At 46.4% G+C, this 20,073-nt stretch overlaps 3 protein-coding genes across 7 annotated transcripts in view; 1 reads left to right on the forward strand and 2 right to left on the reverse strand.

Moving 5' to 3' along the window:
• Positions 1-221: 221 nt before the first annotated feature.
• PLLP (plasmolipin) lies at positions 222-3,157 on the forward strand. Its single transcript, XM_071567392.1, has 4 exons — positions 222-371; positions 1,766-1,939; positions 2,364-2,483; positions 2,563-3,157. The coding sequence occupies exons 1-4, from the start codon at positions 258-260 to the stop codon at positions 2,674-2,676; spliced, it is 522 nt and encodes a 173-aa protein (XP_071423493.1). The 5' UTR covers positions 222-257; the 3' UTR covers positions 2,677-3,157.
• Positions 2,983-12,780, reverse strand: ARL2BP (ARF like GTPase 2 binding protein). Of its 4 annotated transcripts, none has more exons than XM_071567387.1 (9): positions 12,703-12,780; positions 11,701-11,815; positions 9,249-9,310; positions 8,171-8,277; positions 7,430-7,515; positions 6,077-6,173; positions 4,944-4,974; positions 3,767-3,851; positions 2,989-3,160 (listed from the first exon to the last, which is right to left on the reverse strand). In XM_071567387.1, exons 2-9 carry the CDS (start codon positions 11,736-11,738, stop codon positions 3,070-3,072), a joined length of 597 nt encoding a protein of 198 aa, XP_071423488.1. In that variant the 5' UTR covers positions 11,739-11,815; positions 12,703-12,780; the 3' UTR covers positions 2,989-3,069. The 4 variants fall into 4 exon arrangements, with proteins under 4 accessions (XP_071423490.1, XP_071423488.1, XP_071423492.1 ...); XM_071567391.1 differs by having other exon boundaries at positions 3,110-3,160; positions 4,940-4,974; XM_071567389.1 differs by lacking the exon at positions 12,703-12,780 and having other exon boundaries at positions 2,983-3,160; positions 11,697-11,802.
• A 373-nt stretch (positions 12,781-13,153) lies between these two features.
• RSPRY1 (ring finger and SPRY domain containing 1) overlaps positions 13,154-20,073 on the reverse strand; it is a 38,741-nt gene continuing 31,821 nt past the window's right edge. For both annotated transcript variants that reach the window (XM_071567574.1, XM_071567575.1), the window contains 3 exons: positions 18,877-19,029; positions 16,702-16,806; positions 13,154-15,815 (listed from right to left, as the gene is read on the reverse strand). In XM_071567574.1, the coding sequence (XP_071423675.1) occupies positions 15,719-15,815; positions 16,702-16,806; positions 18,877-19,029 (355 nt within the window). In that variant the 3' untranslated portion in view covers positions 13,154-15,718. The remainder of the gene's footprint in view (positions 15,816-16,701; positions 16,807-18,876; positions 19,030-20,073) is intronic.

Genomic DNA, 20,073 nt, shown 5'->3' on the forward strand with positions numbered 1-20,073 from the left:
CGGGCTGCCCCAGGTATAGCATGGCCAGGACGCGGTGAGAGCGGGAGGGCGAGGGGGGCGGTCACGGTGGGTTCCGCCCTTCGTCGCCGGTCCCTCGGTGCGGAGACGGCGGGAGCTTCGCGCAGGGCCGGGCGGAGGCACCGCCGCATCCCCGGGGAGGCGGGGCGGGGGCAGCGCGGGCTCGGCTCGGACCCACCCGCGCCCCGCCCGCGAGGGCCGTGCCGGAGCCGTACCGGGGCCGTACCGGTGCCCGCGGCATGGCAGGGCTGCCCGGTGCCGCTCGCGCCCGCAGCTCCCCCCCGGGCCCACCCCCGACCCTGGACGGCACCTTCCTGTGCTCGCCGCTCGGGGGGCTGATGTGCGCCCAGGCCGTGAGTAGCGGGGATGGGACACGGGGAGCGGGGAGGGCGTCACCCGGTTTGGTGCTTTTCCTCACAGCCCTGGCTGGAAGCAGCTCAGGTTCCCTTTGGCTGCCACCTCTCAACCCCGTCCCCGCTGTCCAACCCCGAATAAATCCTAACCCTGAGACAGCGCAGCCCCCCGCTACTCCTTCCCTCTCTGAAGCCAGAGGAAAATCCGGCTTCTTGTCTTTGCTGGTTGTAACTCCACTCTACGACAGGCATTTCCCAGTGCCGGGCACCGGCTGATCCGCATTCCCGCAGGGAATGGACAGCCAGCGGGCTGGGGGCTGTGTGAAGCACGGGGACCCCAGCTGAGGTGTGCTGGGTTTGCTCATGGGGCTCTCACACTCCATGGGCGCTCCCAGCCCTCCAGATTGTCCTCCAGGGTTTAGCAGCCGCTCTCAGACGAGCCCAAGGGTTTTTGCACGCAGTGGCAGCATCACCTCCCCATTGCTTCAGCACCGGAGGCGACCACAGAACAAACTCCCCGCTGCTGTGGCACCTCGGGTGCCACATGCTTGCACACGGGTGGGCGTTCAGCTGTGTACGAGGCCACGTGTGCCATGCCCCGGGCTTTGCCCACGGTGCTGCCCTGCTGCATGGGAGCCTGTTTGATCGTCCTCTCTTCTCGGGGCAGCATTGGACGGGCAGCAGTGGGTGCGCCCTGAGCAGCCACTGTGAAAACAGCTGGCATAGACCTGGCTCTTGGCTCCAGATTCCAACCCCTGGGCATGACTTGAGCTGGTGGTGACACAGGATCAAACGCTCAGGGGAAGGGGCTGGGAAGGATGCTGCCAGGGGTGCCTTGCAGGAGCGTCAGGAAAGAGAAATGGAACCAAGATGAACAAAATGGACCCTTCAGCCCTGCAGCTGGTGCTACCTCTCCAGCCCCTTGCTCAGACCATACCATTAAATATACTTGCCCATCCACTGAGACCTGCTGCTCTCCAAAACCTATCTCCTAAAGGCTCCTGCTTTTCTTCCCCAGCAGCCAGAGCAGGGCAGGTCACACATGCCACCTCCCACTCCCAGAGGAGCCCCCTATACATGTTCCTGCCCAACACATATTTCGTGATCACGAGTGTTAGAAATGGATGTGCCAGACAAGGAGGCATTGTCAGGGCAGCCGAGCACCAGGGCGTTGTGCGTGGGCAGCACAAAGGCTGTTGTGTTTCCTCCATGACAATAAGCGATGCTGGTTTATGCAGGGGCAGAGCAGCTTTCCAAAGAGCCCTTCTCCTCCCCAGTGTGCCCCAGCTTTCCTGGAGCAGATGCTATTGGTGCTGTGATCCCAGGCTCGTGGGATGTTCTGTGTTCCACCTGCAGGAACCATCCCTGAACACCTTCCCTGTTTCACCCCACAGGTGCTTGGCTTACTGGTGTGGTCTCTCATCGCAGCCACAACGTACCACCTCCATGCAGCATACGGATGGGTGATGTTTGTGTCCCTCTTCTTCTGGATACTAACACTCCTCTTCCTCGTGACTTACCTCCTGCAGCTTCAGCTGAAGTTTTATGTGATCCCCTGGCCCCTTGTGGTGCGTAGCCAAGAGGGAATGAGGGAGGGTCCCAAATGGGTAATAGCTTGAGGAGAGTCTGAGAGGAACAAAGCTTCTAGCTCTTCCAGGCTGATGGAACAAAATGCCCTGCACTTTGCACAATGACATTGTTTCATTCTGCCCCTCAATTGCTTAGAAAACGTTCAGAACAAAAAGTCCTGCCCTCCATCCAGAAAGGGAAAGCCACCATGTCTGCAGTCGTGGTGTCAACCAGAAACCCCTCAGCACAACTTGGGGATGTGATGTTAACCTTATGCTTGTTCCCAGTGTGATAAGCTGGACCCTTTCCGTCTGGTTTTCCTGAGGAGGAATGGGAACTGAGTCTTTTGCTGATACCTCATCCCAGCATGAGGGAGGCACAAGCCTGAGCCCAGACCTCACAATCTCCTCTATGCCTTCCCAGCTGATGATCTACAATGCCGTGGCCACTGTCCTGTACATCACGGCCTTTGTCACATGCGCGGCCGCCGTCCATCCAACGTCCTGGCGGCAGTGGGATTACAACCGGAGAGCTGCGGCATCCGTAAGTACTGCTGGGCTGGTGAGGGCCAGGGGTCTGGGGCAGCCACTGTGGTCACATAGAGGGTGTGCTTGTCTTCCAGTTCTTTGCCTGTGTCACCATGATCACCTACGGGGTGAGCACCTTCTTCAGCTTCCGTGCCTGGAAAGGGCTCGGCAGCAACGCGGCCACCAGCCAAGTGACTGACCACGCGTAAGGAGTGGACAGCAAAGCCACCCACGGGCTGCCCAGCATCAGCTCATGCCAGGATGGTTAGCTCAGAGCATCACGTGCCACCAGGGCTCATTTTGGGACCAGCCTGTGCTGGCAGCAGTGGTCAGTACTGGGACACGTGGGTGCTGCTCTGTGGTTTCTGATGATGCTTCCAGCTGACGTGCCCACAGCACAGACCGGCACCACCTCCGAGAGCCTCACCAGAGGACACGGACTTGCTGGAGGCTGCAGCTCCTGCTCATCCTTGGGGATCATCTGGATCCTCACTCCACGGAGGGGGCTCAGCCAACTTGGCACACTCCAATACTAAAATTCACTAAACCAAGCCCAGGCTCCCCTCTCTGCTCATTCACAGCTACAGTGTCAGTAATTGCAATTAACGTGATGCAGAAATGGTTGCAGAGATGGAAGATGGAGGCGAAGCAAAGGAAGGAGTTGTAACTGCTCTTGTGTTGATTTCTAACAATCTGAAAACAAATTTTATGCTTTAAATAAAAATGTTCCACAATTGAGCACTGAAGTCTGTCATGAGAAAGCCTGACTTGTGAGAAGGCAGCACGCAGAGCATGGCAAGGACAGCAGAGATGTCACTGCAGAGATCACTGTCACCTCCCACTCCATGAGGGTTTTATAGCCAGCAATGGAAGAAAAAAAGCCCCCAGGGTTCACCTCAGTTTGCATTAAGCCCACACACACGTGGAGTTTGCATCCAAACCACAAGAACACAAACGAGGTGCCAAGGCTTTGATCACTCCCTGCTCCCGACTCAGCACCACACCCCCCTCAGGGTTCACCTAATTAACCAGCAAGTCAGTTTTGCCCGTTAGCTGCAGGTGGTTTTCAAAACTGAGAACCAAATCTGCAAAGCTCTGAGAACACAGGCAGGATCAGGAGAGAACAGAACCAGCTGCTCCCCTGTGCTGCAGACCACAAATTCACCTTTTGGGTGTTTGTCAGAAATAGAAGAAATGCCCAGTCAGGCAGCTTTTCCTTTCACACCCTTCTTGTACAAGCTAATAAAGATTAAATGAGTTCAAAAGCTGTTGCATGGTGAGCTACACTGCAAAACTTACTGCATGCTCTGCATGGGAGAAGTTTCATCAGCTTGTCTGCAGAGGCAGGCCCAGGAAATGGAACTGCACTGATGAAAGGTGAGCACTGAAAAGGAACCAGACACATGACATTAGCCCCTGACAGATATGCCTTTATTTGTTTGTCAGTGAGTTAAATTAAGGGGCAAGTTGCCACAAATATGAATACATATATATATCTATAAAAATCAGGAACAGTAAGGAAATTAATAAAAAACAAAAATTAATAAAACTTAAGATGGTAGATCACTACCAAATTGAACAGGTTTAAATAAAAGTTTACTTAGACAATGTTAAAGGACACCAGTCTCAGCTTTCCAAACCGCAACACATTGCAAGATTAGTGAGCATTTCTCCAGATTCACCCACATCACCAGGCAACTGAGGCTGCAGAATCTACATCTCTCAGGGAAGGATGTGACCACAAAGATTATGTGCTGTTCTGATAAAGCAGCTGATGGCCCATGAGCAGGAATTCTGTCTTGGCATCTTACAAGCTACTTCCCTGCACATGCTGACTTCTCAGTTAAAACCACAGTCCTGAGAATTGAACACCTTTTACTCCCCAAGGCCAGGCTGGAAGGGGCTCTGAGCAACCTGGTCTAGTGGAAGGTGTCCCTGCCCACGGCAGGGGGTTGGAATGAGACGATCCCCAGTTAAGCAATGCTGCCACAGAAACAGAGGGAATAAACTGTTCTCTGTGTTCAGCTGAGACAGGACAAAGAACAGCAAGCTCAAACTGCAGCTCAGGCACTTTATATCAGACTGCAAAAGGCTGCCAGCAGCAATAGCTGGGCACTGCCCCAGACTGCCCAGACAAACCATGGTGACTTCTAAAAAAAACCTGGCAGACACGTTAGGAGAAGTTGGAGCAGAGCTGAGGAAGGGAAGGCTACCTCACAATCTCTTCCATCCATCTTCTAAAAGGGTATGAACCTCCCAGAAAGCTCTGATTTCACCCCCCGCAGAGGGGCCCACAGTCCCAGCCCTGCCCCACACCCACCACCCTCACAGGAGAGCTGAGCCCCCTCCCTCAGGCCTGACTGTCTCTTGGGAATTGCTGCCTTCCCCCTCTAAAATTAGAATAGACCTTGCTTAAAATACAACAGAACTCTCTTCAGAATGACTTAATGGTTTAATGAAGTCACCACTAACGCACTGCTTAAGTCCAGAGTTCGACCTTCTTTTTCCTAGAAAGGAAGAAAAATAAGTCTGTGACTCCAGGCTATTCTGGAAGAAGCGGTTCAAAAAATTAAACAGGCAATACATAGTTTGTTGCATCAATATAAAATCACAGGTTGTTTGAGTATCTGTGATTGAACGGAAACCCAAAGAGACTATGGAGGAATCCCTGGGGTAAAGGGGCTGTCACCCTGCTGGCATCTGTCCATGTCAGAGCAGAGTCTTGCTCACATTTGGTCAGGAATGCTGAGCCAGTGGCTCACTTGTGCTCAAGGATCCAGTGGTTTGCCCCTCAGGAGACCCCACAGCTGCAAACCCCAACTCCAGCTCCTCCTGCTACTGAGATATGGACTGACTCTGTCTCCTCAGCCTGCTCCCCTTTGCACACAGCTCGGAGGGGTGGGGAAGGTGCAAAGGCAAAGCCACTACAACTGTAACTCCTTCGGTCCTTGCCAAATGGGACTGAACAGATACTGGGGAGCACTGACATGTATTTCATTTTCCTAGGAAAAACCTCATCTCAAAACCTTAACACTTTTGTTTGTTTCTCCAGCTTGCACAGAGAGGAGGAGAAAATAAATGAAATAGGCTTAAAAAGCTAATTTTCGATATATTAGGGATAAAAAAAACCCAAAACATCTTAAAGAATCAGAATGATCAAGGTGGGAAGGGATCTCTGGAGTTCATCTGGTTTAAACCCTGTGCTCAAACAGGGCCACTCGGGACCATGTCCAGGGAGCTGTGGAATATCTCTAAGGATGGAGACTCCACAACCTCCCTAGCCAAGCTGTGCCAGTGCTCAGAGACCTTCACAGTGAAAAGGTGTTTCATTCTGTTCAGTTGGAAATTAATATTCAAAGACACGAGAAAGTCTGTGCTTCTGAAGACCTGCTCCACATGGCAGCTTCACTCACGTTTTCTAAAAGTTACTAAATATGCACTTTGAGTTAGAAATACACTTAGTGAAGTAATTTTCCTTTTGACCCTGGTGCAGCCTTCAATTGAATGCTACAACCTACTGTAGCAACTTCACCTTAGATACTCCCAGGTAGAGCTACACAGAACCAACAGCCATTGTGCCAAAGAAAATAAACAGTGTGACATACTCACAGCTCTGTATTCCAAGAACATTTCTTTGAAAGCCAGAAAGTCTGTAAATGTGAGCAGCAGATCAAATATATCACCTGGCATTTCATCTTTGTGTTGTCTATAGAAAGAAGTTGGGGAATGAGAAAATTGTGTGAGAAAAATTTGTTACTTGAAAATAGCATGAGGTCTAAAAGGACAAGGAGAATAACATCACTATTTAAATAAGAATGTTATTACAGGTGTATCATAAAGCAAAACTGTAGCCAATTATTACTGTGCAGTATTTCCAATCCAAGTACATTATTATATTTATCTAAAACCAAGACCTAAGAGTATCATCAAGTCCTTGAAAACCAGATCCGTAAGTCAACAGAACTAACACCCAACTGGCATTTCTCTATTTACTCATTTTGAGCACTGAAACTGCCAGACAGTCCCTTGGAAGGTGAGAAAGTTTGGGGAAAGGCACAAATGCTCATCCACAGCCCTTGAGAACAATTACTGACAATCCTTGGTAGAGGATTTATGACAAAAACATTTTGGAAAAAAGGCTCTGTGCTTCCCTGTCAGCAAATTTCAACAAGACTCCTACCAGTCAACAGCTGGGTTTTAGCTTCTCGTTTGTTTGGGGGTTCTTTTGGTCGGTTGGTTTTTTTGTGGTGTTGTTGGGGGTTTTGTTTGGTTTTCCTGTCTTTGTTTTTGTTTTTTTAATGACTTCATTCCTTAAAACAAAACCCATTCTAAAGGAACTTTACCTTAATAAGCCTGTTCTCTATGTATACTATGTGCATCCATAGTAACTTCCCAATGTTTTATTGAGAAACAAAAATTAAACTGATTCAAGACTCAGTTCCAAATTACACTTGATTTTCTTATTCAAGGGGGAAACCAGTGATCTTTCAAAAGCCATCTGTCCATGAAGCTGGTTAAACTGAAGTGAACCAACACAGAACACAAACCAAAGTCTTCTCTGAATGCTCTGTAAAAGAATTGCCATAAAGCAATTTCATCACATGACTCTGAAATACCACCAGGCTATTGAAGTGCCTGGCAGAGATAAACAAGAACCAACTCGTAAAGGGTCTGGCTTTAAAGTGCCAAGAAGTATGAAAAAAAAGAAGTGTTCTCATTCTGATTTCTCTTTCTACCCCTTAGAATCCAATACATTTTAGCAAGACAATTCTGAAAAAGTAGCAGAACATGCTGAAGACAAGAAAAGTGGTCAGTCATTGCCTGCATGAACACTTCTTTTTTTAAATTAAAGAGGAACTGCTCTCTAAAGGGAGAACTATCAAAACTAAGCTTTAATCTAGATAAAAAGAATTGAGAGGCACATAAGCCTTTCCCCCAGCCAAAAGCAAAGCAAAGACTTACTCCAAAGACACTGTGAACGCAACCATATCAAACCCACGAATCCGATCAAGCAACTTCTCTTCAATGTATTTCTCTACTAAAGAGATCTGAAAAAAAAACCCAAATAAACCTCTCCTATAACATCATAGCAGACTTCATAAGCAGATTTCAAAACAGCATCCTTACACTGACACCTTATTGACACTCTGCTTGAGCCTCACTGGGCACAACTGCAGATTCCTCAGCAGGGCATTGCTGGTTCTGTTCTCATACCCCCCCTGAGGTCCAGAGCTGAACAATTTTTGCTGGGGATATTGGTGAGAACAAACACTGACTAGTAACAAGCTATTTTTAACTCTAATGGTATTGACTAGTAGACTGGTCTAGTTTCTTGATTATGCTTTTCAAGAAGAATGTGATTGAAGTGTTCAACAGGAAATAATACAACTGGAAAAGAAGAAACTTCATTTGCACACATCCTTAACATATTACTACAGCAATAGGCTAAATTTCAATTCAAGAGTTACACAACTTTCAAAATACCTCTAGAAAATTTTGTATGAAACAATGAGAAAGAAGCCTAAAGCTCCAGAAAACACCTTTCTTGTTCACGGACCATGGCTGTGCTTCTGGAGGAGAGAGCAGGGAGCACAGCAGGCACCATGCTGGATCTGCTCCATGGAAGCCCAGTATTCTATATAGGAGGGGACTACATGAAAATAGAAAAGCAATACATATGAAAAATAGGAAAAGATATCTTACATATTCATTAAAAATGTCAGTATAGATGAGCTTATTTTCTTCTGAGTCATCAAACTCCTGGTAGTGCTTCTCCAGAAAAGACCTCTGTATTATCTGGAAATCATCATCTGGGCCACAACAAAATGCATCATGCAGTTAGGAGTTCAGTCATTCTTTGTGAAACACAAACCCCACATTCACTGTTCCTGTGTTTCCCTGATGTAACCACAGGGCCCCACACACGTGCAGAGTCCGTCACACCAGCACTGCAGCTGCTGCTGGGCCACCACTGCTGACCCATCTGTGAGGGGACAGAGGCTTCTGGTGGAGGGTTGGCAAACAGTTCTGTGTTTATTAAGTTATTTATTCTGAATGCCTTTTTCTCCTGGCTCTCAGCTCAATAAAACATCTGTATTTTTTATTAAGTGAGTACCTCTTTGCTACAAGAATTCAAAGTGAGGGGGTTTTCCCTTGAATTTAAAAATTAGTGAAATTCACAGATTAATTTTCAATTGATGAAGATTTTTTTTCCAGCTGTGGATGGAAACAAGAATAAAAATTAACATGGTAGGTCACTACCAAATTCAACAGGTCTAAATAGAAAGTTTGCTTATACACAGTGTTTAAAAGACACCAATCTCAGCTTTCCAAAACCTGACACATTCCAAATTGGTTTAGTTAGCATTTCTCCAGATTCACCCACATCACCAGGCAACTGAGGCTGCAGAATCCACATCTCTCTGGGAAGGATGTGACCAAAAAGATTATGTGCTGTTCTGATAAAGCAGCTGATGGCCCATCAGCAGGAATTCTGTCTTGGCATCTTGTAAAATACTTCCCTGCACATGCTGACTTCTGTTAAAACCTTGGGCCTGAGAATTGAGCACCTTTTACTCCCCAAGGCCAGGCTGGATGGCTTTGAGCAACCTGGTCTAGTGGAAGGTGTCCCTGCCCATGGCAGGGGGTTGTAACTGAATGATCTTTAAAGTCCTTTCAACCCAACCCATTCTGTGATTCTTATGATCACCTTTGTATTTTGAGGTTGGTTGCAGCATGTTTAGCACCCACACTGTTGTCTGTAACTCCTTGCAGCCCTTACCCATTATGATATCCTCCAGATAGCCAACAACCACATCAAACTCCTCATCAGAAGTGGTGGAGCTGAGAGCAAAGAAAGACAGGATACATAAATACACATTTCAACCACAGCAGAAATTAAAGTTAAAAAGTGTTAATGAAAAACTAAGCACAATTAAACCCAGTAATTACAATTTAACTGAATAACTTTCTAGTTTCAGCCTACAAAATAAACCATGAACTGATGAGAAGATTGCTTCATGGAGATTCTCATCAGGCCTCTACTATAGTTCCTCCCAGTAAGATGCCTAATTGAAAAAAAGAATAAATGCTGTTTTACTGGCATTGCTGTCAAGGTAATTCTAGTTCTGGTGCAGAAGGATGTAAAGAGTGTAATTAGACCAGCAAATTAAGCCTTTTTCAACCCACAAATCCAGCTGCTGCCACAGTTTGCCTTCTGTTCCCTTCCCTGCATTAACTGTACAATGTGATCACCCTAGAGGATGTTTTGAAATACTTTGTCTTGTGGAATCACTTAAACTGAATGTATACACAAGTATTACAAAACTGAATAAAATAAAGTATTTTTCTTAAGCAAGAAATATCCTTATTTGTTCCAAATAAATGGGATAACCTTCTAAGGTTGTTCTATCATGAGCAAGTATTTAACACTGTTATGGATCTGAAGTCATCCAGGAAATAAAACTCTGGTACCAACATCAGGACTTTGGATCCCTCTGCTAAATCTATTATTGTGCAGCTTGTTCAGACACAGTAAATAATCCACTAAATCTCTTTGGCACTCACAGTTCATCTTTAGTGGGGGATGAACTCCTATATTCTCCAGAAGATAAAAGACAAGCTTTTCTCACACATGAGAAAAACAAGTCTCAAGGAAAAAAATAGCCCCCATCAGCAAAAGCACCACTTCAATTCAATTAAATGCCTCCTTCTCTTTCAAATTTATCTTTAGTAAGCAGAGCAGAACAGTCCTTCAGACTAAGTTTTAAAAAGCTCATTATTTTGCTAATAGATAACACTCCAGTGAAATTAATTCAACAGTAGTTTAACCAACAGCTTTAACTATAATGAGCCATTGGGCTCACTCTGACCAGGAAACATTAAAGAGATATTTAAGCTACAAAGGCGTCAGATCATCAAGCCACGTCCCGGCAACATTCCTGATCGGTGAAGCCTTGGGAGATGAGCGAAGCCAAGGCAAGGCAAGGCCTGAACAGCCCGCGAGAGGGCGGCACAGGGCCGGGAGAGGGGCTGGCACAGCCCGGGCCGAGGGGACACACCTGGGCTGCTCACCTGCCCTGCAGGACACAAGGCTGGCACAGCCCGGGCCGAGGGGACACACCTGGGCTGCTCACCTGCCCTGCAGGACACAAGGCTGGCACAGCCCGGGCCGAGGGGACACACCTGGGCTGCTCACCTGCCCTGCAGGTCACGGGGCTGGCACAGCCCGGGCTGAGGGGCACACCTGGGCTGCTCACCTGCCCTGCAGGTCACGGGGCTGGCACAGCCCGGGCTGAGGGGCACACCTGGGCTGCAGGTTATGGGCTCAGCACTTCCCTTGGCATTCAAGGGCAGGAGACTTTGCTATCGATAATTGCCACTATTTTTTCTCTCTCCAAATAAATGTTGCTACTACTACTTTTATGGCTTATCCTAACAGCAACAGATTAAGTATTAATTTAAACCATGGTTTAAGTCTGTAAGGCATATAATGGAATTTTAACTGCTCCAAAAGCACCAGTTCCATCTCTCTACACAATTCATGTGCATCCACACACCTGCAGAGACACGTGCTCACCAACCCTGTGGTTTAAGCCCCTGGTACCTCATAAAGCCAAGCACACTGCCTAGACCTGCACACCCTGTGCTGCTGAGGCAGCCCAGGCATGGGGCCATTCGTGAGAGTCTGAGGCTGAAAGAATTAAATCCGTGAATGAGAGAGGCACAGGCACACATCCTGCCACAAGCCTTGGGAGAAGAGGATGTCAGACAACTGTTGGGTGATGCACTGTCTTAGCATTTCCCAGTGTGAAATTTGGTTGAGGACATCTGCAAAAGGTCCTAGGTTTAGAAAAAGCACATTCAAACACACAAGAATAGGCTTCCCTCAGAACCCATGACACAAGATAACAAATGTTCTTGAAAAGGAGAGAGTATGAATTTAAAACCAACACACAAAAAATAATTTTCAGCTTTACAGTGCTTGTTTTGATCCCTCAGCCAGGGCTACCTGGTGCTATAATAACAGCAGTGGTATTTAGTTTGACTTCACCTAAACTGAGCACTGAAGATATTCCCTCCTGGAGCTGTGCATTCTGCACCTTTGTTCTCCTATGAGGCACAATCTGCTAATCAGTGTGGTGTAAATTCATTCGTGTAATTATATTCCTATTAAGATATTTTAATTAGCAATTAGCTTACTGAAAATCTGACACAGAATGTCACATACTCACGTGGCTACATTCAAGTTTTCTCCATCAGCAGTCTCCATTGCTCCTGCCTAACCAGGCTGGAAGAGACAATCTCTATGTTGCTTTTAGTGCTTATTTCTTCTTTTGGGACAAAGTGCTAAGGAATAACATGTGACTTTGCATTAACACAAATGTACAACTGTTAAACTACCATACACTTCCCATACAGTAAACCAGGAGATAATCTTTAATTCTTAAACACAAGAATTCCAACATCACATTCTTCCAAATTTAAGGCTACTTCTTTTCTGTAATAATCTGAATTCTCTACAAACTTTCTCTGCCTACCTAGAGAACAGGCTCAAACCTGAACACACAGTCAGTCCCTGCAAGGGGGTTTTGGGTCACCTCTACATTTTTTACCTTGAAACATCTCTGACTGTTATAGAAACAAAGCCAGATAAAGTGAGGCTGACACTCTGCTCCAAAGTGTCCCAGCCCAGGCTTTGTCCCGCGCTGGGCTGTGTTCCCCCCCCGTGCCCTCGGCCCGTGGCAGTGAGCAGGCGGTGACCCCTCACCCGGGACAGGGCACACAGAGCCCCGGGGCCGCTGCCCATGGGGACCCGCTGCTCCTCCACCCTGGCCGGGCTGGACCCACCGCTGGCCCGCGGAGCAGCCCCGGGGCATCCCCCGAGCAGGGCGGGGGATCCGCGCGTCCCTCGCTCCTTGTGCTCAGCCTCGGCCCCCAGCGGGGGCGAAGCACTCCAGCCCTGTCCGTCCCCGGGCACCCGCCTCACTCCCACCTCGAAGTGACCCAGACGAGTGGGACATCCCCCTCCCTCCCTCTCCAGAAAGCGACCCGCTCGTGTCTAGCACCTCCCCCGCGGGACCACGGCCCTATGTCCTGCCCGTTCCCCAAGACGACAGGCCCCTGTTCCCCAGAACCACGGCCCCGAATTTCCCCGTTCGCGGATCCACAGTCTCGCCCCAGCCCCGTTCCCCCGCCCGCCCCGGTCCCGGTGCCGCCCGCCCGTCCGCACCCACCGCCCTCACGGCCGGAGCGGAGCGGCGCCCCCTCCCCTCGCGCCGTCTCCCGGGGAACGCGCCCTTCCGCCCCGCCCGCAACCAATCGCAGCGCGGCCCCGCCGCGCAGGGCCCGCCCCCAGCCCGCCCACCCAATCAGGGCGCGCCGGGGGGGGGGGGCGGTGCTGCCATGGCGGGCGGGCAGCGCGTCCTGAGGGGCACAGATAACGGGACAGATAACACACAGCGCCGGTAATGGCGGGAGCAAAGCGGGTGGCCCCGCGCAGGGACAGCCCCCAGCCCGCCCCAGGCGCTGCAGCACAGCGACCCCTGGGGTGACCCGAGCCCCCCCAGCACTAGTGTCCACTCGGCCGCGGCCCTGCCCTTCCGCCCCCTCAGGGCAGAACTCCTGCGGGCAGAGCTGCCAGCCCCTGGCGCTCAGTAGAAGAGAAGGAAGTAAAGAACAACGACCAGCCTTCAAGATGTTTTTATTGTTGAATGGACATCTTTGCTACAATTAATTTCCCCTTTCGAGGGCCTGTGGAGGTGCCGCGTCCCCATCCCCAAAGCCCTGGAATGGCGCAGGGACCGAGGGGACACCGCATCGGAGCACCGGGATGGACGAAACGCCCCGGGCGCGGATGGCGGCAGAATGCCAGTCAAAGTGTACAGTCTTTCCCTTTGTGAAATGAACAGGACAGTTCTCTGCAACACAGCTCCCTCCTCTGCCACCCTTGGCTCCCTCTGCCCAGCACCAGCTGCATGGAAGACGGTCTGGGGCAAAATTTTCAAAGCATTAACATCTTTTCAATAAACACAGGCATTTAGTCCCGTGTCCACAAAGGCAGCGAGGCTTCGGGGCCACCTCCATTTCAAAGGGACACCAGATGCCTCAAAGCCATTATGGACCTGGACCTTAAGAGCTTAATCTCATACAGCAGTTGATACAAATTAGGAGTCATAGGCACTTCTGAAAATTTTACCTCAGTTAATCCTGGCCAGGGAAACCAAAGCCCTGAAGTTTCTAGAATCTATTAAGGCAGAGTTCAAAATGGTTCTGTCCAACCTCTCCCCTAAATTACAGTTTGTATCTTTTTACCTTAGGGATAAACCCCCATCATTACATTGGAAGCACTTAAAAGTGATTCTGAAATTCTGACACCCTGGTGGCAGTGATGGTGGTCACATTTGCTCACTGAGCACCAAGCAGGGAGGGACAGCCCTGACTGGACACGAGCATTACAGCAAAACATTGTAAAGTACAGTCAGTGAGGAGATGAGGTCCCCGTGGCAGATCAGTCAGTCTGGCTTTAATCAAACCAGGCATCCAAGGTGGAAGAGAATTCACATTTTAGTAAAAACAATAACCAGCACTCCACTTTGGATTCAATCTATATTTGGATGAAAGTCAACAAGAAAAGGATGGACAGAACTTTCCTAATTCACACAGCTCTGGATGAAGTTCAGCACCCTTGAGTTAGCAAAGGCAGAAGGTGAAAGGAATTGCTGGAGAGCTGGATCCTGTGCCCTGTGTGCAGAGCTCTCAGCTCCTGCTGAGGTCAGTAGGAAGTCTGAGTGCTCAGCAGGAAGAGGCAGCCTCAGCTCTGCTTTGTTAGGTAATAAGACAATAAAGATAATAAATGACTTTAAAAATAAGCTACATCACCGCATGAGAAGTCACTACAACAGCCTCTGCTGTTGACTCACTGCCAAGAAGTGGGATGGGTTTGGTGTGAGCTGTGTGTGAATTAGTAAAGTTCCACTATACAGACAATGTAAAAAAAAGGAAAAAAATCAACCTGTGCAAATCTTGGAAGAGACCAAGTCGTGTCCTCAGTTGGTGCAAAATAAGTAGAACTCCACCAATTTTTGTGCTACTTCACTGACCCCAGCTGTGAACCCTGATTCCTTGTAGAAATCTAGTAAACCAGTCAAGAGCTGCCTACTGAAATGCATCCTTAACATAGAAACATCACAAATGTGTAACTAAAGTGGAACAGAGTTTCCCACTGTATGATCCCTACCAAAAATAACAAGTGTGGCCCCAAACCTGCTCAGAGCAGGACTGACACGTGGCAAGCAAGGTGCATTTTTAAGGAGTTACAGAATAAGACTGAAATTGCTATCCAAATAACATTTTTTAAATAAACTGGCCCAAAATTATCCTCTAATATTTTAAGATATATTCACTTTGGAAAAATTGAGCTAACTTTCAAAAACAACACTGATTAAAAAAGATGATCAATGATACCTTAAAAAATACCCAGAATATCAAATGAATTCCAGTCCAGCATTATAATTAGTTAAGAATACCTCCTGAAAATTATAACCTCACAAAAAATGTGGGTACTGAAGTTAAAAGCATCAGAAACATGTACTTGAAAATACCACCAATCTTTTAACGTTTAAACACAAATCAGAACATTCTTTGGAATCACCAAGTTATTAAAACCTGTGAGTTTCTCTACAGTCTCCACACTGTCTTTTCAAATCAGTCTGTGTACAGATTCAGTCTTTGAGCAGTTTAATATCCACTGTTGGAAAATACAGAGTCTCTGACCAGCAGGAGGCTACATTAAACAGGAAAACATTGGCATTCTCTTTTTAGTACTGACTTCTGCCAAAAATAGAGACTTTCGAGCACAAGACAGCACAGCCCTGTTTTAGGAGAGACTTATTTTCTCTTCTTTTCTAAAATGCATTGTACTTGTACTTCCAGTGCAAATTTTTTCAGCACTTGCGACAGGCGAGAAGGAAAGGGGGAAGAAGAGACTCTCCCCTCTGCTCTTCAGAGGAACCAACAGCCACAGCATGCTGACCCAGCAGCTCTCCTCACTGCTGCAACCAGCTCCCATTGCTGGCAACTGGAAATAGCTTACTAAAGATTTCGTTTTTAAGATTAACAGATTAACAGGTTAGCATGAAATCTGGCCGTGGCTATGGTTCTATGTGCATAAAGATTGGTTAGAGATGCTTTCCCCTTTCAGTATTGGTTGGTATTCATTAAAAACAAGTCTGTGGTATTTCTTCACATGTGTCATGAAATGTGAGAGATCTGTCTGACTCGGGTTTGTATTTCCTGTCGACACAAAGGGCAGGTCTCCAGTTGCAAGGCACACTCCATGCACAGGTCACTGAAGGAGAAGGGAAAAAAATCAGTTAAAGCCTGCATTTACAGCATGGAGAACTAAACAACAAATTTATACAAGCACTAAGCAGTTTAGTCAGCCTGCCAGAGACACAGCCAAGCCAAGTATTTCAGTGTGGAGACTGGATATCCCAAATCAGGTGCTGTAGATCCACCTGCAGGCTTGGAGAGGAGCTCCTGCTGCTCAGCATCTCCCAGACCTGCAGCTGGACAGGATCACACTTGCCCATGTTCATTAATCTCAGCACTTGCTCTGGTCTGGAGAGCAGCAGCCCCAGTGCCCTGCAGGAAGCTTTTCCATTTGCTGATGGGCACATCTCTTTTTAACTTTCCAGCCTCTAAACCCCTGGCAAGACTCCTTTCACAAGTGCTCTAAAAACCCTAAGGAACTGGATTAATTTCCTGCTTAAAGACAGGAAAGTGCTATTATGGTATAATTTGTACTGCTTGCCCAATTTTAGCTTTTAGAGGTGTTTGTGACTTGAAACAATCCATTTGTTGAACATTCAATGAGTATTTGAATGTATTATGAATTTTCTGTTCTCCTCATGTGATCTGGATGCCACAGCACCTGTACCAAGCACTAAAGTCCTTGACAGCAGTGAATTAAGACTTGGTAGCCCAGGACTAGCACACATCCACTGCAGCCACAGTACTTCCCAAAACACACACACCATTAGGGATTGAATCTGCTCAAGTCTAGGGCGAGAGGAATGGTGGGAGTACTATGCTTAACCCTCTACTTGTTACATCGTTAAAAGAAGGGCAGGTTATTTCCTTTATGCTGGGGAATCAATCAAGATGAGCAGGGACTGCATGTGGCCTCATCTAAGCTGAATGTCACACATACATTTTCCCATTTTAGGTTTTACCTGTGTCCACACGGCCTGAGTTCTGTGTCTGCCACCTCATCACAGCACAGTGTGCAGCAGTTCTCTCGGATACTCACTTGCTTCAGCAAAGCCAGGCGCCTGTGTCTGAGGGGAGAGACCCCACACACAATAGTTTGACTCAAAGCCACAGATTCAAAACTGTTCTGAGTTTTGCATCAAGGCCAACGCAGCACTTGCCTGTGCTACACCACGCTGCTGCTAAACATCAATCACCACTTCCCACAAAAAAAGGGAACACTTCCCACAAAAAAAAAAGAGATGTGCAGAACAGTCTTTGATTCCCTATTCTAATCTGTCAGAAAGGGGCAAAGATAACTAACAATTCTAATTACTACAGCTGAACACTTCAAAACAAGTTGTTCTTTAGCACCTGAGTAGTTTTAGGAGTTAAGAAAAAAATCCTAACAAATAAAGCTCACAAACCCATGTATCAAAAAAACCCAACCAACCCCAAACCAGACGTCCTATAATACTCTAACAGAGTTTAAAAGAATAAAAACTGAAAATAAAATCAACAGCCCAATATGGCAACAGCCACAAGGGAGAGTAAGCAGATAAACCCCCCCATTTGATGAAATAAGACATTTCACATTTGGTACAGACACTGACAACGTCCATCAAAACTGTTCAATGGCAGGGGGATGTGTCTTGCCCCAGCACCAGAGGCACTAAATTCAGTACAACTCTACATGGGTTTGTGTTGAATTCCATGATGGATAACTAGGATAAACTCATGTGGGCCCTTGCCTTATTTCCTATCACTTTTAGGATGAGCACAGCTATCTTTTTTAGGATTGGCTTATCATTTCCAAGCAGTTCAGGCTGCAGGGCAGGGATGATCTTTGTTTACACAAAGAACAACAGTGTCCAGCCCTGAATGGAGCCTTTCAGTGCTATCGCATATTAAACAGTCTGTAACACAGGAGGCCAAGTTTCACCAGTCAGGCATCAAAAGGAAACCAGTTTTCTCCAGTTTGTTTCTCAACTTTTGGCACAATCACACAACAGCTCTCACAGCTGATGTTTGAACGCTGCAAAAGCAGTGCCAGAACAACAACAGTAACAATCACATCTGATCATCAGTGAGAAACTGGAAACCCCTTATCTAGTATAGGACATCACTATGGGAGAAGAACATAATTTGAAAAGGGGAGTGCACAAAATTGTACCTAAGAGATCTTAGGGATTAAATCAGACTCTCATTTAAAGCACCTGCAGTCACAAGAATTTACTCTGGCTATACATAAGCACAAAATGGTCTTGCAAGTTGCATTTGATTTTCTCTGTATAAACATCCCAAGCCTCAAACTTTGCCAAAGTGTGACTACAGTCCAGGAGTCCTTTTTTTCTTTTCAACACTAAGGTACTGAAGTACCTCAAGTACTCTTGATTGAAGAGCTACATAATTCAAAACCAGCCTCCAAATTTTATTGCAGCCTAAGATTATTTCACCCATATACATCAGCACCAGCCCACACCCCAGATTACACTGTATACTGTTATTGTTTGTGTTCCAATAAGTTATTTTATTACTAATAACTTAAACCAGGCCAAAACCAGATGTGCTATTAGTTTTCACTCCTGACACAAATCTGTTAAGTTAAAGAAAAATGTACCAAAACCTGTTTCTATCTGGCCTAATTTATATTTAGGTGGGAAAACACAAAATTTGAGTAACTTTTATCAGTACTAGCATTTACAAATGGGAAAATCTTCTTCTGGATCAGAAAAGAAGGAAAAGTTCGAGACTTATAATCATTCAGTACCTCCATACTGCCAAATCACAAATTAGGTCAACTTTAAATATGACATATTTTTTTTAATTAAGGCTATACCTCCTCAACCAACCTCATCATTCTTAGATGGCAGGAGGTACTTTTACTAAAAACAGTTTACTGTGTTGTACTAGTTAATTTTAACTTAGTTTAATATTACAAAAAGTATTTTAATTTAATGGATTTTGGTTGCATATCTCCTGCCCTACTCACGAAATTGCAGTGGAAGCTGTCATCTCATCCTTTTAGAAAAGGGACTTATGGAAACATAGCCCCATAAAAAATTAATTTTGTTAAGTACAACACAAGACTTTGAACCTCCGAAGGAAAGCACTTCATTTCTCTGCAGGCAAACACACAAAGTACACAGGAGGATTACCTGGGCAAAATGATTTTCTCTTCTGCTGTCAGAAAGGCATAATCATTGAAGGTACTAAACTTCATTGATGGTGGGTATTTGAAGGGTTTTGCCCCAAAATTGAACTCACATTGTTGATAGGACATGAAACTGGCTGCAGCAAAAAAGCCAGACCTGCAATAGGATAAACAGGAATTTTAGAATGACTTAAATAACAGTAGAGCTTTCCTGACATGTTACCCCTATTACCATATAAAAATCTATCCCAAGACAAAGAGACAAGTTCCTTCAATACCAGTGTTTTGGAGGTAATTGGGAGAACATACAGTTTCAGCTGCACATACTGACCTTGTTTATAGTTCTCAACTCCTGAATTTACTATTAGAATTTATCTGAATTTACTACTGAGTCAGCCCATAAAGGCTGCCTACTCTACAACCAGGATTAGTCACATTATATTTGCAGCAGATACATAAATCTGAATCCCTACAACCCCATCCTCCTTGCACTGATCAGCTCAGGTATCTTCTTCAGAACTGTAAAAAAGTATTTTTCTTCAAAACAACTGTTGTTAGAGTTGTGAGGAGCAGTACCCAGTGCAAGGGACACCTCCATGTCCTCTGTTCCTTCTGGTTTATCTGAGCAGGCAGTGCATAGGGAAACTGGCAGGTCTCCCACATGTGAGGGATCTGTGCAGGAGGAGTCCAAGTCTGAGCCCTCTCAGATAACACTCACCTGTTCCTCCTTGCCTGTGCCTGTGCAGGATTAGCTCAGGACAGCTGCCTTTTCTTCACAGCCACACAGACACTTTGTGAAAACACAACTATTGCCTCTTTCAAATTTATTAACTGGAAGGACCCAAGTTCAGTAATACCTTAAGTTCTAACAAGTACTTGAGTACATAAATTACATACTCAAATAACAGAGCACTGCAAGTTGAATAGACAAGATACTCTGCAATTCTTTAAACTGAACTACTCTTTGCATCTTAAACATGGTAGGATTATTTTACAAAGTACTGTAATGTTCAATTAAGCTACACAGGAGGCTGCTTTATCAAGTGTCACACCAGCTTCTGTTTTCAGAACTAAGAGGCTGAGCTCTGCTATGATAGTTGGAGGAGCCAGCCATGTGTTAATTTTTCACAGCAGTCTGCAAAATAAACCTAATACCTTTCTGTCATGCTACCAAGAGATGTGCTCCAATGAATATTCAATC

Source organism: Pithys albifrons, chromosome 12 (assembly GCF_047495875.1).
Source record: "Pithys albifrons albifrons isolate INPA30051 chromosome 12, PitAlb_v1, whole genome shotgun sequence".
NCBI classification, from domain to species: Eukaryota; Metazoa; Chordata; class Aves; order Passeriformes; family Thamnophilidae; genus Pithys; species Pithys albifrons.